This window comes from Opisthorchis viverrini, assembly GCF_000715545.1.
Source record: "Opisthorchis viverrini unplaced genomic scaffold opera_v5_288, whole genome shotgun sequence".
In the NCBI taxonomy this organism is placed as follows: domain Eukaryota; kingdom Metazoa; phylum Platyhelminthes; class Trematoda; order Opisthorchiida; family Opisthorchiidae; genus Opisthorchis; species Opisthorchis viverrini.
In genome coordinates, this window is record NW_008751946.1 from 507,735 (window position 1) to 525,964 (window position 18,230).

The 18,230-nt window shown below is 43.5% G+C and overlaps 1 protein-coding gene across 1 annotated transcript in view; it reads right to left on the reverse strand.

The window, feature by feature from the left end:
* The window catches only part of T265_09604 (hypothetical protein), a gene marked incomplete at both ends in the record, with an annotated part of 79,466 nt that overhangs the window by 41,657 nt on the left and 19,579 nt on the right, over nt 1-18,230 (reverse strand). The window contains 4 exons of the mRNA XM_009175719.1: nt 354-426; nt 5,882-6,005; nt 7,461-7,638; nt 14,029-14,212. Coding sequence (XP_009173983.1) covers nt 354-426; nt 5,882-6,005; nt 7,461-7,638; nt 14,029-14,212 — 559 coding nt within the window. The remainder of the gene's footprint in view (nt 1-353; nt 427-5,881; nt 6,006-7,460; nt 7,639-14,028; nt 14,213-18,230) is intronic.

The following is an 18,230-nucleotide window of genomic DNA, read 5'->3' on the forward strand; positions in this document are numbered from 1 at the left end:
TGTTCATTTGGTGGGCTCATTTTGTACTGTTGATCATGGAAAGATCACCAAAAGCAACAATTCAGTTCTTTGCGGGTAAATGTATTTTTTCACAACTGCGAAAAATGACCATCCTGTCGCAAGCACGTAGAACGATTCGATGAACATAATTTGTTCCAACAGTTTTTGATGCTGTGGATCGCTTAGAGAGACTATGTACGGGTATGAAAATTGATCACAAAAAGTGATGTGAACCAAACCTCAGCCAATTCTACAACTATTCACGAGAAATATGCTGATTGTTCTAGTCAAGAAAGAATGTTGGCACTGATAAGTTGCATAGGGAAAAAACAAAACGGTTTTGAGAGGATTACCTTGTAGCAACGCAGTTAGAATGGTTATGTCGATCTCGTCGCTGTCACCTTCGCCCATTCGAAAAATACTGATCTGAAAGTATGTGGTAATGATGATAACAAGTGTTTTACTTTTATGCGAAAAAACACCGTAAATGCGAGTTAGCCGTATTACACAAGCAAGAGAAACTGCATCGTCACAAGACATCATATAGTACCTGTGCAAATGGTTCCAATCAAGGTAGCTAGAAATGCTGTAAAATTCATTCAAAAAGGTCACTGTCAGGTAACTCGAGGCGGCCTGGTGCAGCACATTCAGTGGCTTAGAAACATCATAAATGAGAAATTCAGCTGGGTTCCTAGTGTCTCTCGCAAAACCATATTTGTTTGCAAATGAACGTACTTCGCCATTGTCAAACAGTTTTTTGGACCTCAGTCGGCAAGCTTGGACCACATGATGACCAAACTAAAAAGGGAGTTTTATGGGATTAAGTTTTCTTCTGGCCCGAAGATCGAGGCCACGTGAGTGTTGTGAAGACTGTCCGGCACAGCCATTTATTTTGTCAAACGTTACAGTTTGTCAGTACTAACAATAAAACAGGGTTCATGGTTGAACATCGTCTTGTTCCTTTCTGACACGAATGGTCGCAAGATGGAGCGCAACTTTTCTCTTCGAAGCTTGTTAAGGCCACAGTCTGCTAGCGCAGCGTGAACACGTGAGTTTAGCCATTAAACAGACGGAAAAAGCCCATAGAAAACAAAGAAAGAAAGTATTAGGCTTCCTCGCATTCGTACTTTATGTTGAAGAGAATATTCATCATTTTTTAAGGAATTTAGTCCCTATCTTTGAGACTGCAAGCATGCTAATCCCAATAAATCGGACTAACTGTCGATGGCCTTGGTTTGTTCATCCTTAGCGGATGCATCGTAAATAACTTTTCGTAAAACATTGCCAGTTAGCCTTCCACAGCCAGCAACGCATTGTTTGGGAAAGATACTTATCGCGTCAAGTGGCAGATAGATCGCGTTCTCATCTTTGAAAAATTCTGGGGCTATCAAAAGGATGAGTGGCCAAGGGTGAAAAGTCATGGGAGCAAAAAGTGAGTGCAATCAGGTCCATGAAACCGACCGAATGTCATACAGTTTGTGTGCAGGGAGATTGTGAAGATTGAATCAAAATTACAATTCAGAGGCAGAGTTTATGACTGCAAGGCTAATAAGCACCGTGTCGCTGTTTCATACTTTTCAGAGACTATCAGCAGTCCGCACCTCACCAACTCCTCGGGTGACTCGAACCCCAAAAAGTCCAATCAGTAAATACACACTACGCACCATGCTTTATATCACTACGACAATTCAGACTTGGAAATATACTTTAATTAACAATTTGATGTACCCCTTTGGGTATTTGTGTGCGAATCTTGAATGAACCGTTGTGGCAAACTGACGGGACGTATTATTTTCGGTAATCCAGTGAAAAATTCAGGTGTACGAATAGTGGCACTTTTCACATGCTCAGTCACTCAGATATGTATACCTAGGTCTGATTAGTTTTTTTCTCATGTCAGTGGGGATAAACCAATGAGCCGGGATGGGCCGATTCGGTTTTGTCAACTGATCGGATAGGTCGATTCACAAAAAAGTTGGTTTGATATGCTCCTTTTTCGGCAAAGACTCACCTCACTTAATTTCCCACTCAAACCTTCAACTATCTTCATTTCCAGTAAACCATAGGTAATCTGTTCAGAAGGAAAAAGCTCGCACAACGCATGATTTTCCTCCATCTGGGTATCCGTTGTTTGACGGACGACCACACACTTGATGTGAGGCATAAGGCCAAAGCATGGGTGGCGTTGCATACCATCCCATCGTCAGTTAACCACTGCTGACCAACTGCTCATGGTCGAATTGTATATGCTGTTCAACCAATTCTTAGCATAGGAATTCCACTGACAAGTTTTATGATTAGGAAAGCAGTATTCCAAGCATAGTTCATGTAAATAAGTATCCATTCAGTAACAAAGAGAACGCCATACAGTTAAAATTCGATCCATTTGACGTCACAGTTGACTGGCTTGTGTAACGAATGATCACGTGAGCAGATTGCGTAAGGTTCAGTGCATGAATAAATACTTTCGGAAGCCGTCAGCTCGGAGTACGTGAGCAAACACTGATATTCGTGACCAGACACTGATCTCGGTAGGTTGTGAATACACCATTAGAATCACTTGCATGACCTGAATCCGTCAAACGGCTAGCAACTACGTTCGTCAGAGATTATTTTCATCTAGTTTGCAGTTCTTTTTATTGCACAGCAGTACGAGTGGTGTACTACTTAAAGGTCCCGTTCCCATCTGAAGGCGTGGAAGTTGAGTGTCCGAACATACTAGTCTCCTGTATGTTTTCCATTAATTTTCGTCAACTGAACCATCCCGCATATATTGCTCTCCAAACACCACATAGCGTCCGTGGTAATTTAGACTTTTCGTTTCCCTTTCGGCTTGCCAAAATAGTGCTAGTAGCATGTCAAACTGAACTGGTAAGACTGAATGTCGCACTTCCAATTGCGCTTCCAATTGACATTAAGTTCTAGCCAATCCGATGTCTGTTAAACGCGAATTGCCTTCAGTAACTGATTTTCCAGCTCACTCGTGCATTTAAAGTGTAGAATAAACAAGAGTAACCGATGTGTTTGACCAACACCTTGAATGATATCAGGTGAACGTTACTGACTGCTTAAATGCGGTATTTATGAACCTAATTTTTACTTTACCAAGCTCACTACTCACTATTCTCACTACCTTTTGAAAAGAATGCAGATGGATCGGCACGAACTACATCAACTGCCATTTATAGCGAACTCAACTGGGTAGCGATCCTCCTCATTGAACATTCACAAGACTGTGCGCCAATATTTTCCCTCTTCAGGCTAGGAATGTCGTGTGTGACATGATGTTCCTAGCTGGAATGAATGGGGCGAATAATCAATCACGCCAAGGTCCTAACTCGCTACTAGACATCTCTCACGAATGACAACAAAAGGTGCCATAAAATCAGTTTGAAGTGCTTCCAAAGCGCCGCATAGGGGGCTTTACGTACACCATATCATCCAAATGTCTTGTGGCCGCAATAATGTCCATACCTTTACAGCATGTTGAATGGTATCCTCACGGATTAGTGAATTCAGTCTCAAAAGTTGCCAACTATTTGGTATTTACTTTGAGTCCGGTGCACGATGTTCGGGTGTAAGGTCCCTAAGTGGAGACAAGGCTGAAAGATGTGAATGCAAAGACGTCAAACACATAGATCCGATGCTGGAGCTCTGTCTAAACAGCATCGGCAGCACCACGAGTGAAGCTATCTGTGGAGAGGGAACGAAACTTCTGACCTACAGCTCTTAATGAATGAGCAGACGGAAAGTTGCACGGAAATCCAACTGATAAATGATCAAAACTGTCCCGTAAGATCCATTATTGTAAATCTGGGGTATGTGAAAATCGTAGCGTCCGCTTAAAAAGTGCTCGGAGACTGGTGTGCAAGTAGCATCAAATATGCCTATAAAAGTTCAGCTAAGAGTGAGCGATATACAGCTGGGCGTCAGCAGCACCTCAAACCACAGCAACAGAAATTGGATGAAAACAGTGTTGACACCACCATATGTTTGTGGGCGGCGTACGACAGACTAGGAAGTAAGTATTGCCAGATCACCCCTTGAGTGACGGGAAAACTTTGGATGGTCCACTTCAGTGAGGTATAACCAGGATCTCCATAAAAAGTTATTTTACACATTGAAAGATTGTGATTTTACAGGGTAAACGAACCCCTGATGGATAGACACGGTGATGTATTTTGCTAATGATATGTAGTGGCAGACGTTTGCTCTTCAACATGTCTGGCTTGCCGTCCTGCATTCAGTCGCAATAGAGGCGGTGAGTGAGTATATGACGACAAAAACCAAACATGGACCTCAAGTCAACTGGAAAATTCCCTCCCTGTGTATATGACTAGACATGGGCGTGATAAGTTGTAGTGTAGACCGATTCTCGAAGAAGCGGACGCCGACCAAGTGTAGATAAGTATATAAACTGCGGTATTCACGAAAACAAATCGCACACCTATTCTTGTTTTTTAGGTACTCGGCTTTTGAGCATCTAACCTGATAAACCTTGCATTTTTTCAAAAAAAGGATAGGTGTAACAACAAGGGACCGCACGCGAAAGTCAAGTGAACGCGTTTTAGTTCACGCACCATTTGTTGATAGTGGGTCTCTTGACTGCGAATGGTAATGCATTCCATCCGAAGGTATCTGACATTTGATATCATCTCCAGAGAACCGGCTAAGCGGGTTTTCAGGCCTACAATGCCTTAGGCGACAATGTGATGTGATATCTCGCTAGCTAAGCCATAACAAAATATCGATCACCTGTCCTGGACTTTGATCAATTCTTAAAAGAACTTAACTGAGCATCTTTACGATAAGTTGGGAGATATCACGGAGATTTCACTGACGTGGAAAAATGACTTTGAAATGAGTGAGTTCCAAAAGTTGATAGCAAATTTTGCCAAATAACTGAACTTCTCCGGATAATGACACAGCAACCATTCTATGACTTCACACAGAGACCTAAGTTAGAAGGAGGGTTAACAGGGATAATAATGAGTATTTTTACAGGGCCCATATACCTGCTTGTTGAATATGTCATACTATTACCTGTGTATATGGGGTAGTGTTCGGACGGGTCGGTCAATCACGCTTGAGACCTGGTGGAGTATGCGGCCAAATTTGAATCGAACTTCACGTATATGGTGCGCGACTTAGCAGATGCACCAGAAACTGAAGAGGAATAACCATTTTTGTCTACGAGGCGGGTCGAAGGAAACCCTTGACAGCATAGTTGTCGTCTACACAGTCGGTTCTGGTTATTTGAGTGATTTTGACGTTACCATCATAATCGCTTACTAAGTGTCAATCAACCTAATAAGGGTCCGTTTTAAATCAGTGTCCGATCCAGTTGAGGAACGTGCTATTTGCTCATGCCACTAGAAAAGGTGATCAGAAATCATGATTTAACAATGTGATTGTTCGAATCGACTGTAACGACGACTGTATCGACGACAATGCAATGGCATCGTTATTTTGATTGTCAGTAAAGTTCAGTGGGAGACTTTTGAGCCAGCTGTTCCGAGTAAGATTCGTACTCGAATGACGCGCTAAGCCTGAAGACCGACAGCGTCGTCCGTCTATCAGATAGGCCAATATGGGTAGAATGATAACATGTGGGTTGTACAAACCTCGAATGCTGAAAACCTCTGTCGAAAATGTTATCTATTGTGCCAAATCCCAACTCGGAATTCATTGTAAACAACCAAACTGGACTGTGGTGGCAATTGTTATGGTATCGAAAAAGTGCAAATCACTTGGTTCGAGGCCAAGCGCGGTAAACAAAAAACAATTCTTTCCCAGGATACAGAAAAACAACCATAATGAGAACCTGATTCCACAACTTTCATATGATGTTTTTTAGCAATGAAATGGATAACACACATACCAAATGCCTCCTCTTCATACATAGCCGCAGTTCGCTATACAGTCCTTCCGATTCGTGGCGATGCAGTTGGAATGTTCGACTGATGGTAGGAATGATCTGTTCTTTTAATGGAGCAGGTAAGTCGCTGAAGTGAAAACAGAATGATATTAGTGGCCTGGGGTGATGCCCTCAACAGTGAGTCAGCATGGAATAACTACATAGGTTCCAGGATAAGAAAGCGTCTCTTTTTTACCCCTTCTAGCCGTTCACGTAAATCGTTTGATAACCCAGTTTCGAGCATAGCATGGTGTGGACATAAGTCTTCATAGCTAATTTCTAGAAAGTGCCACGGGCAACAGGAGTGAAGACCTTTACGGCTCTAACCCTGTGACTTTGTTAATGTCATTTTCATTTACGTTTACTACAGCTGCCACATGAGATTATTGGCGATTTCACTGTGGCTTTCCCTAAGAGGAGAGTATATATAAACCTTGGTGCTATCATGACTTGACACTAGCTCGACAATGAGATTCTAGGCTTCATACCTCGAAACCTACCCTGCATGGTGACGTGCTGTCATGGCTTTCGGTTACTTTGCAAAGGTACTGAGCCAATTCGACGGCGGGCGGCGCCGTCCCTTCCCCGTTTCATCAATCGTTTTGACAATCAATGCTCACTTACTTCTTCGTCGTATCTTACGGCTACCTCGGTGTTTTAATCCCCGTATGCTGTTCGGGAAATCGAGCATAGACATTGGAACGACATCACAATTAGCAATATGAACTATAAGAGGATCCTTTTTCGCCGAAGACGTGTGTCGAAGGTGCAACAAATACGTGCATATTCAATTTGCTGTTTGCATTTTTCAACCTGTGTCTTATCCGAAGTGATGCGACGCGTCTTACGGCGGGGGGGGGGGGGGGGGGANACTGGATACCTTCGGGCATGGAACCTTGCGGCTGCAATGCCGCGGAGAGCATGCTCAGGAACGGCAGTACGCAGAAGAGGACGGTCAGAGCGAGCATCGCCGTGCCGGTGATGCGAACGGCTTTGGATTGCTGCATGGTCACTGCTCCTTTCCGTTGACCAGACGCTGCAGAGGTCCGACGACCAGCAGCACGAGAATCATCAGGGTGACGGCGAGTGCGGAGGCCAAGCCAACGCTCTGCTGGGTGAAGGCCAAGCGGTAGACCTGCACGCCGGGCACCATGGTGGAGGTGCCGGGGCCGCCCTGAGTGGACATGTACACCACACCCGAAAGGGGGGGGGGGCGGGGGGGGGGGGGGGGGGGGGGGAGGGCGGGATCACAGGAACTATGTCAAACCTCACGTACTTCCATTACTTCCATTTTTGGGAGAGATTCGTTTTCCCGGAAGTGAGGACGACTGCACTTCCGATTTCACGCCGTCCTGTTATGATGATTATCTTGGATAACGCGACTTCGCTTAACCATAATTCGGCCTACGAAAAGGGAAATCACGCGTCAACTTCAGTGGATAAATTCAATCGATTTTGGCCGATGTGCTGCACATCTGGAGTTTGCCTGTAACAAGGTCATCAAGCGGCCTATGCACACAGTTCACGAATCATGAACACTTACCCATCTTCGTTAGCGTAACGGTGCATGAATGCCAGCAGATCAGCAGCACGACCACTGCCGTCACAAACAACGACGGGTACTGGATACCGGCCAGTTACAAGCTCAAAGACCGTTCGGAACGTCTGTTGACCGCCTTCAAGAAGAACACCAACAATCGGGATACGTGACTTGGATCCACCTGAAGCGGATTCAGAAGATGAGATTAGTCAAAGACGGGTATTGTGCGTTCTATTGCCATGTTCGATTAAAAGACAGAATAAAATAGAACAATGAATAAGGGTGGGAACACACTAAAAACGAAGAAATTAATTGCTGTTTTTCACAAGCTGGACGACGTGCACTTTGGATGGACTTAGTTGCGCCGGACTAGTGAACATACAATGTTCAATGCAACTGTTGGATAAGCACCTTCCTAAATGAACATTTCTCAACCGATTCCTAACAATTCCGAACTGATTGAATAATGAGAGCGCTAGCCTACCGACAGGTTATGTGGTGACTAATACAGCACTCTCCCGCTTACCGTTAGTCAGTAAAAAAGCTACACGATTACACAATCTGCTAACCGATAAATCTATTCAGTGGCGCATTGAATTTATCCTACCAGTCCCAACAATAAAGCTGACTGGGTCGATCGGGCTGAAATTGGACATCTACAAAGAATATGTGAAGGTGTTGGTCACCTAAAGAACATTTTCCGACTTAGGTAACCGACACTGTACTTCACCCACGTAAAGTTCATTTGGCTGGGTGAGTCAACGGCGTTGAAGCTAACCCAGAAATACCTGAGTGAAAAAAAAACATTTATTCATATGGCTTATACCCATATTTCAAGTAGCGTTACCGAATTTGTCTCACTTTGTGATGATTTCTAAAAAATACGCGACTGTAACTGACGAACAGTAGATGGCATCAATTGGTTAAATGTTGCAGGAAACCATTACGTCATTGTAACTAAGGTATGGACCCGTTGGATAAATTCAAGTTAACATGCAAAATGAACTGGGAGACACAATAGTTGAGTTCCATTTATTTTCCACAACGGAAGGGATTCACTACCTGCATCAGATATCGTGAAGCCTTTCGAACGGTCAAGTATCAAACTCCGGTACACAAACCAAACATCAAGCCATCCGGATCTCTTGCACTTAAAGTATTTACGAACAGCATCCTGTTTATACTCACACAAAGCAAATGTTCTTATGAGTTGGCTTCAGAGTAGAGCGTAGGTTTACAATTTGTTGTTTACCTTTGCAAACAGCAAAATATTGTCCGAAAATCGTCCCTTAACCTCAGTTTCTGCCAGTATTTAATGTCCGTCCTTGAAATTTCCCAAGGCGATCCCATCGACTGAGTTGGAGACTCTGCTTCGCAAGTAGTACTTGATATCTTTTGTACATAGCAAGATAAGACTCCTAAAGATCGCGTTAGATAAGGAAATAAAATGTTCCCGAGAAAATTGACAGGAAAAAGTCGGCATTTTCACAGAGAGGTACATTCGTCAATGCTGGCTGAATGTCTAAAAAACACCTGGACCTGAAATATCGGATGCGGTAGGAGCTTGTGGAGATCCTCTAAACAATGTTCCGTAAGTTCGGCTCACCATTTGACACGTTCATGAGCGAGTCATCCATGGTTAGTGTTGGGCGAACTGGTACATTTTGTCTATGAGTCTTAGATAAACCATATGGCTGGGGTGGGTAAGAACAAATAAGTCTACTGTGGTTAAATTCCATTCGAAAGATGAACACATGTAACTTGCTCCTCCACGAAAAACATACGGACTGGGTGTTTTCGTATGGAAGGAACTTCAAGGTGCCGGACAAAACGTCCGACCTTTTCATCGAGTCTAACGGTACCCGATTGTTTGCCTGGTCAAAATGCTACAGCATCCTCATGATGCCTTAAGTCCTGTAAAGCCTTCCAGTGATCCTGACTAAATGAACACTTTAAGTTGGCCAAAAGGGAACAAAAACGATTGCTCAGATCTTTCAGTTTCTGTTTAATCCCATTCATGTTTTCAGCAGATGTCGCCATCGGGGCCATAAACTGGTCATGAATTCGGGCTCAACACTTTCCCCGACGATATAAGACAGGGGTAATTTGGAGAGTACCTCAAGATAAAGAGCTCCAAGCTTGAGCCTACTCAAATTATCGAAGATATCGGAAAAGTACATAATCCCTGTCATCTTTTATAATTTTACTGCGTTTTACACGTTCGCCGTTGTAGTGTGCGGGATGAGACCGTTTGGCAAACACATAGTTCCCTTTGCACTCCTAGGATTTCCATCTGTCTACAGAATAATCGATTAGTGCAAAATAAAACGGGCTTTCGATGAAAACCCACCATTATAATCCAATAAGTGCATCAACCGGAGAAAAGTTCGATTTCACAGATTATCACCCATAAGTACAAAACTGCTCGGTAAGCGCAATCAGTGAGGTACGAAAGAAGCCGGAACGTTTCGCAGACGGGTTTGAAAAATCGTAGCACATTACCGACGATATCCTGTGCAAAATTAGTGAAATGGAAACCAGCGACGAATGTAATGCTGGCAGTTGCGCGTGTGCGAACGCGTTCGCAAATACACATCGTCATTTGGCGCTAAGTTACAGTTCTTCCCGCCTGTCTCTTTGATCCATCGCCAGATGATATTGGGTATCAATAAATTACTTAAGCATCTAATGCAATCTAACAATCAAATTTTTACTCAAAAGAGGTGAGCGTATCGTCCCGATATGGTTAGATTAACACGGTCCTTTATGAATTTTACCTTGCTTTATTACTCCGAATTCAGCTTGACAAAGTCTTACTCAATCATGCAATTACAACAGAAATAATCCCAAAAGATGAGGAAACAAAACGCGCCCGAATAATGTGATCACCAGACAAACCGTAAACCATTGAGCTTTTGTCCAATTTAAAAAAATCATGCATGCGTAAGTGTGTAAGTGGGGACAAGCGATTTTGCTAGCAGAAGCGGTAAACAGTTAGGATTGATAATGACAAAATCGAAGGAATGGGGGAACAGATAAACTACCATCTGGAGACTTCAACACAAGTTGTGGTCAAACCGATGCTTAGATTATCTGGCCGAACACATGAATGGTCCGATAGGCAAGCCGCGGGAGTAGTACAGAGATGACAAATGTCAGAATCTGTGTTTTCCAACATGTGGCGACCCAACTGATAAGATAAAATCGGGACCCAAAACCAAAAATTCCCCCCAACACCTACAGGAGGAGCTATTTGTCATATCAAATATTAACTCTGTTCTCTTTGGAGTTCTCGGAGGACGTGGTCAGAAGAAACTGCGGAATTAAGATGTCCAGCCGACTCTTAGACCACACATGGAATTGCGATATTTTGTCCTGCGGACGACAAGCCGACCCCGATAAAGAGTGCGGATACAGTTCTAAGAGGGCCAGTTACAGAAGGTACTGCATCCCCATGTGGTGTACATTTTTCAAATAATGGCGTTCATCCTTTCAAATTTGGCGGTGAACGAAATCAAATGGTTAACGTGTTGTTGCAATTGGCATGTTGGAAGAAAACCTATCCAATTTCCTCCGGGCTAGGGTTGTCTGATGGTCATCTCACAGTTTGACTCCGTTATACACTATTTGCTAAGCACACGTGTGCCAGATGCAGACTTATCAAACGACTACTCGGTGTAATTTGAATTTTGCCAGCATAGATGCAGCTGACTCGAACATGTATCTGCAGAAAGGGGTGTGAAGGAAACTATGAAGACTATGACTGCTACTGTCTTCTGAACTAGGGCCTCTATACTGGTTCAGAAACAATGCATGATATTGGTTGTTGATCAGGTGGCTGTTGATCTGTTCGCCGAGCTTGGCAATTGGCTTGCAAACGTTTCGTCACCATACGAGGAGACATCAGTGCACAGTTGGGTGCACACTGCGCACTGATGATGTCTCTTCGTATGGTGACGAAACGTTTGCAAGCCAATTGCCAAGCTCGGCGAACAGATCAACAGCCACCTGATCAACAACCAATATCATGCATTGTTTCTGAACCAGTATAGAGGCCCTAGTTCAGAAGACAGTAGCAGTCATAGTCTTCATAGTTTCCTTCACACCCCTTTCTGCAGATACATGTTCGAGTCAGCTGCATCTATAAGCCACCAATTTTACCACATTACCAATGCACGATATAGTTGTCTCCAATCACAGTGGCGCTCACGTAGTTACTATCTGTCTAGACTGTCTCGGTTTGGGAGTGAGTACCCCAAAATGACAATGGTAGGCTAGTACTATGTACAAACGAAGTCCACTCATACAACTTTCCACCTTAGGGCCTTCGCCCTAATACAGTGAATCATCAGTATCATTATTACTATTTCGGTTCGTGATAATGATATGGTTACCACGATACGATTGGTTGGAGAAGTTTCATACATCTTTAAAGTTGGAACAAAACAATGAGAATATGGAAATCGGTAGTTGCATGCATTTCGTATTGGTTCGTCAGTGTCGAAATACTAATAACTAGAGGAGTTAGGCACTTGGATAGGAGCTGATAGATCAATAATAAGATAGTCATGGAACTTGTACTGAGTCCAAGGTAGTGTCGGTATTGTATCGAGTTTTTTTTAATGCACCAGGAAAGCTTTAGTCGATTGGTTGTTACCACTTCGACGAACTTCAGAACATGCGAGTTCCGATTAAAAAGTAGAATAGCACGCGTTGCAGTCAAATCCAATTGGTGACCTGTGGCCAAGAGATGTCCATCAATCGATGACTCTGATGGCTGATGATCAGATAGACGTGTCGTGTTTTCATTGCTCTCTGATTTTGGACCCAGAGTAATAAGTGCTGCTTCATTCCGATGTCGATCAGTTCCGCCCGTGCACCTAGCTCCGCAGTTAAATGTGAACCGGTAAACACAGTGGCAGTTGGCTTCAATAGGTTAAACTCCCAGAACTGAATGTGTCGGTGAACCTTCGTCTGGATGAGAACCCAAACTTCAGCTGCGTTGTATATCATCTTCAGTGCTAAGATTAATCGTTAGCTTGGCTTAACGGTTGCAGTCAATTCAAGTGAATTTCGCTAGATATAGCATTCCTTGTTACAGAGTCATCGCCAAGTGATACTGTCTTCCGTCCGTCGCATCATTTAATGGGGCTTCCTTTTATCACCAGTATGTTTGTGATGCAATCTGGTGTGCAAGCACGATGTGAGGTGAGAACAAGCTCTGGTCAAAGTTGTCTCAGCTCCGTAGAGTTGAAACCGCAGAGATGCATCAAGTGAGCTGAACATGTAGCTGAACATGTAAACACTAACTTTGACGGACTCAGCTAGTTGCCTGAAATGAATATTTTTAAATATGGGAGGCTGCTGTCAACTTCCTCTTCGTGGGTTACGGCGAGATGTGGATAAATGCTACTGAGACCCTGAACAAATTCCACAGCCAATTCCTTGTTCGTACCAGTGAACAGTGGGTCGCAACAACCTGCCTGCGTTGGGTTAGCTAAGACGTGAGATCGCTCAGCTGGCCTTGAATCATGACGATAAGACAAGTACGATGATTTTGTCTAGTAAAATTCCCATAGCCATGTCACCATTTGCCCATAAAACGTATTCTGAAACTAGAGACCGATATTCTCAATGTACAGGGTATTAAAGTGCTCTGTTGAAATGACAATGCTCGCCATGGCCGAGTCAACAAGGTCAAAAGAATGTATAAAGTTTCAATGTTGAACAGCTTGTCGGTTTTAGATACCTGCAGATCGTCCCAACAATTCAACCAACTGGCTGGACCCACCAATCCAGCTGATGGGGAAATGCGGAATGCATAAATCTACCAAGATCTGGCATCTAACTGTGGTGTCCAAATTACCGACACGATTTATACTTTCCAATTCCCTAATGGGATATTGTTGTTTGTTATGAATGATGCGAGTGCCCGACGGCATTATTGTCACCCCTAGTCACCTCAATGAAAGTTCCGGTGCCTAGCTGCCATGCCACCAGAAGGAGGTACGAGGGCTGCGATACTGTCAGATTGCCCAAGCCTAGACAGGGAAAGTTGAGAGGCAGAGGTCGGGTTTGAACCACGGACCTTCCGGTCAGCAAATTCGCGCTCTAGCCACTTGAGCCATCTCGTCCCCACCTAATGAACGAAACCGTTTAAAAGGATTTGGAACGAGAATTCCGCTTCAGTAGTTTGAAAATGAAGAGAACAGTTTGGCTCTAATAAATGAAAATGAGAAAATATTCATCTCCTACTAATCTAAGTAAACTTGGAATGGATAAGTTATTCTTTGCAAAGGTAACCAAAAGGCACTGTGGAACAGAAACCCCGTATTGGATCCCTCAGGAATGTTCCTCATTGAAGGATGTTCCTAAATGCTGGTTAAAAAATCCGTTTACCGTTGAGGCCATTTGTGCGAAGCTGATCAATTCATGGACAAAACAAGCTCCCTAAAACAAATTCCTTCGAGGATGAAAATAGATTTCCATTAAAAATCCCTAAAGGAAATCAAACGTGTAGACAGAACTACCGGTTGTAAGTAAGAACTTGTTAGTCCTGAAGTCGACTTACCATATCGCCGCATATCAATCGGTTGCTGAGCCAAGTACTGCTCGAGACGACGTCGCAGACACAGTTCACCACCAAACTTCCCCGTCGTACCGTTGTCAGCCAACAAAAAATAATTATGATGGGGATCTAATGGAGCATCTTGACAGCCGGGTCTCCATCCTTGTGAATAGTAAGCACACGTATGCTGTGGGCGGTAGCGAGATTTAAAAAAAAAACTAATTCGAAAAATAGATAATTGTAGGTCAGAGTGCACAAGGGTGTAATTAGAAAAATCCGTCAAGCGTACGGCACATCCCAGAATGGATTCGGTTGACAACCTAGCAAAACCACCTTATAGAAAACTGCCGGTTTGCCGTGGGAAGGGTATGTGCAATCCCCAACAAGAAGAGGTGAAACTAGAAGATTTGTTCAACAATATTATTGTACTAAGCAGTGGCTACACTCAGGTCCGTTTCCACATCATACCCCATGGAGTGCGGGGTGTCTAACATCTCGTGTGAATGTGATGACTAGGAAAGCACATTTCGTCACCAACTGAGCGGAAAAGCACTGCATGGGGGATAACAAGTGATCTCCAAATCTCTTAGTCAGTTGACTACCATCGTGTTCACAAAAAGCTACAGACACAAACAGATAATGTCAATTTCTCTTACAGAAGGATAACAGATGAAAATTTGACATAAGTCCAGCTATGCAAACTATGAGTTACTAACCCACAACACGTGACCACAAAAGTTATTCAAGGTTGAATAGCATTCTTCTGTTCAAAACGTTCAGAATGATACCTGGTGAATAAGGAAGCAAATCGAAGGCGCTAACAGTGACATGAGTCAAAAAATCGACAATCAAAGCTGCCAGTATGCTGCCGAACGTGCTACCCTAGAACATAAAAATCCAAGATGCAATGACATTCCAGTACACACACAGACATACCATTCACGAATGGCTGAGTGAAGATCGTACAAACTGAATCAATGGATAAGCATACTCTGGTTGCATACATCAAACGGGTGGCGGCAATAAGCTACACGTTCGGTTAGACGCTATGAGGTGGTGGGACATCGTAGTGTACGAGCCGCAACGATAATGACAAAACCACATTTTGCTCAGCAGTGGGTTGCCCTAAGAAATGCTGAACCCATTAAACGATATTCGTTAGACCTGCCCATAAGTTTGTGTGGCGGCATCTGAGATCTCAGCGCTGACAATGCCTAGGACAGGCGGTGCCCGGTGACGAGTATGCACGAGACATTAGGACGAAGGCTGAAGATGATAGGGCGTTTGCTCTGGTTAGTTGCGCGAAAGAAGATTGACTATGAACTCGAAGATCAAACGCCGCCACAAACTCAATTCGGTCACGATACCGGTTCACATCACTTGGCCTTTTTATTCGATATCATGTGCTGTCCCATGATCGCTCCCTCTCCTCCTTTAATCCATGTGGTGATTAACAACACGTTCAGAGTTGCTGGCGATTACCTGTTCACCTGCATGGCTAGTAACTTTGTGTCTTATATGTGAGGTTCCCAACATAAGAAGTCTAAAAACACTGGAATAACAGGTCTAAAAGCCACTATCATTGAAGTTTGTTTCAATACACGTACGGTCAAACCTCGCTGAAGAGACGAAAACTACCAAGAAGAGAAACAACGAACGCTTATAAGCACACGACTGGGGATGGTTAAAGTCAAGTTCGCATCGCAAAGTGTTGATCCTATTCAAATAAACCAACTTCTCGACTTAAGACATGCAATAAAATATCCAGTATTCGATACGGCATGAGAACAGGGCCTACGAAACGTGAATAGCCGATAATCAGAGAACGCCATGTCATTCAACCCTAAGGTCGTCAACTCATACTCAGCAAACGAAGGTCCACACAGCTTCGGAAGGTGTGTCAATTACGGGTTAATTTTACTTGTCCCGTAAAAACACGGGCAAGCCGCATCAGAAAATGACGAACAATCAGCGTGATGTGTATTGATTTGCGTGGAAGATATTACAGCTATTCAGATAATTGGTATAGGTTAACGGTTTAAGACGATACTCACACGTCCACTTTAATCTAATTTACACCTGCCAAAACTGCCTCCTCATGGAGACCGAAGTGTGACATTAGCTTAACCCGTTACTTTTCTTTGAAATTATCGGGTGACACCAGGTAACTTGGATCATTATCTGCCTTCAAACAAATCAACTCCAGTACGGCATGCAAGCTTCTTCGGACCATCCGAATCACCAACGACTCAAACGAAATACAAAATTTTCAAATCCTAACAAAGATGTGATGTCTACACGCGTCTGTTTGCACACCCAGATTCCACAATGGGGCTTTCAGTTCAGGATTTAACGCCGGAGTATTCACGAGTGTTACAACCCCTCTCAAACCACAATGATGTAGCAGCGATCGAGCTACAAGATGCAATCCTGCATGAATCTCGATAATCCCCCACCTACTCAGCGAGCCTTTCTTCGGATGCTGGCAGTGCACTCAACGGTCGTTTATATGATCCCTAACCCTCCACAAAAACGTGCGCTTAAGGTGTATTCGGAAAGGCTATGAAAAATCTCACTGATGGCAACCTTCCCAATGTGCTCTTGAAAGACGCCAGTCAAATGTGGTGTTTACCACGAAGACTAGAATAAGCGGGAATCCATAGCTATGGAACTTTGCAGCTACAGGTCATACCTCAGATTTTCACAGCTTTGGATGTTATCCCTCGTTCAAAATAAAGCAGACTGGAACACCCAACGCGTAAATCAGCAGCTTGAGAAAACCAGAGACGTTTCAAGTCACCAAATTCCACTTCTTGGTGGGTTCATGTAATTTTGCTTGGCGTGATAAGCAAGGCTTTGGGATCTGTAACATGCACGTTTAGGTCATTAGGAATAATAGTGTGAGCGTGCTGGAATTTTGGAATGTTCCGCTCAACTCCCTGACAGACAGCTGTGTGCAGTATGCTCCATTTTCAATGTCGCAGCAGTGTTCTTGTCTCCACCTTTTTCGACGCTGATTATCTTTCGAAGTTACAGCGACCCTCATTTATTAGCTACAGTGGTTCGAAAGCCCTCACATTGCATTTTTGAGGGACAAGCAAAAGTGCACAGTTTTGTTCGTACGCCCATTCAAACAGATGAGATCATATTGCACTACTATTTATTTATGAAGCTGTCAGTGGGATTCTTTCCCAAAAGGAAACGTCTCCTGGATGAGGAGGTCGAACACGTGACGTCGCCAGCATCCTACGGCTATTGTGCGGTCCGATTCGTTATAAAATCTAACAGACTTATTCCATTATTCCGAGTACTCATTTGGAATGTAGTCAAACAAATCTTTCCTTTTGTGGAGGAAGGCATGCTTAGGAAAGCCACTAAATGAGCAGCGTAAACAGAGAAACTTAGTCCCTTTGATTTTGTAATTTGGCAACGTGGGAAAAACTCCACGCAATTATATTTACACGTTCAACGCATTGGTAACGCACCCGAAGATGATACAACATACGGCCGAGACAACCCAAACAGACGAAATATTCCTTTGGTAGAGGCAGTTTAGATAGTTGAAAAGCAACAAAGGGGACAAATGAAGTACGTGAACACCAGTACAATTGTTTGCGGGTTCCTCGGAAGTTAAGAACAGCGCCCTTATGACTGTGGGGAATAACATTCCACACGAAAAGAATGTACGCGAGTGATACACACTATAAATCTGACAACTTGGTTTATCACATTTCTTGATGCCGGTCACGGTTATACCGGTTGACGAATCCACAAGTTTACAGTGACCATGTTTATCACATTTTACATATGGTCACTGACCACCACTGGATGGAATGCGGATGAGTGCACCTGTGAAATGGCACGGACAGAAGCCACATCACACTTGTATGAACAAGCTTTATTACAGGCTTTTTTAGCGCTAACAAGAGAAAAAATGAGTCCGGCTTTATTGAGAAGCACAAGCGCCCTCGTACGAATGATTTCTGTGAAAATGGTGATAAGTTGTGAAGAGCCGTATCTTATGAATAGTGGGGATAAATCTTGCATGGACAACCTACACTAATCGAGTCTCACGATTTCTCCATTTATGGATAAAACGTTCTTCCATAGCTTTTTGATAACTTGATGAAATTTCGATGTGGAATGGAGCGAATACTCAATGACTAAGGCCATCAGCTACTGACGCATCAGCACAATGAACCTGG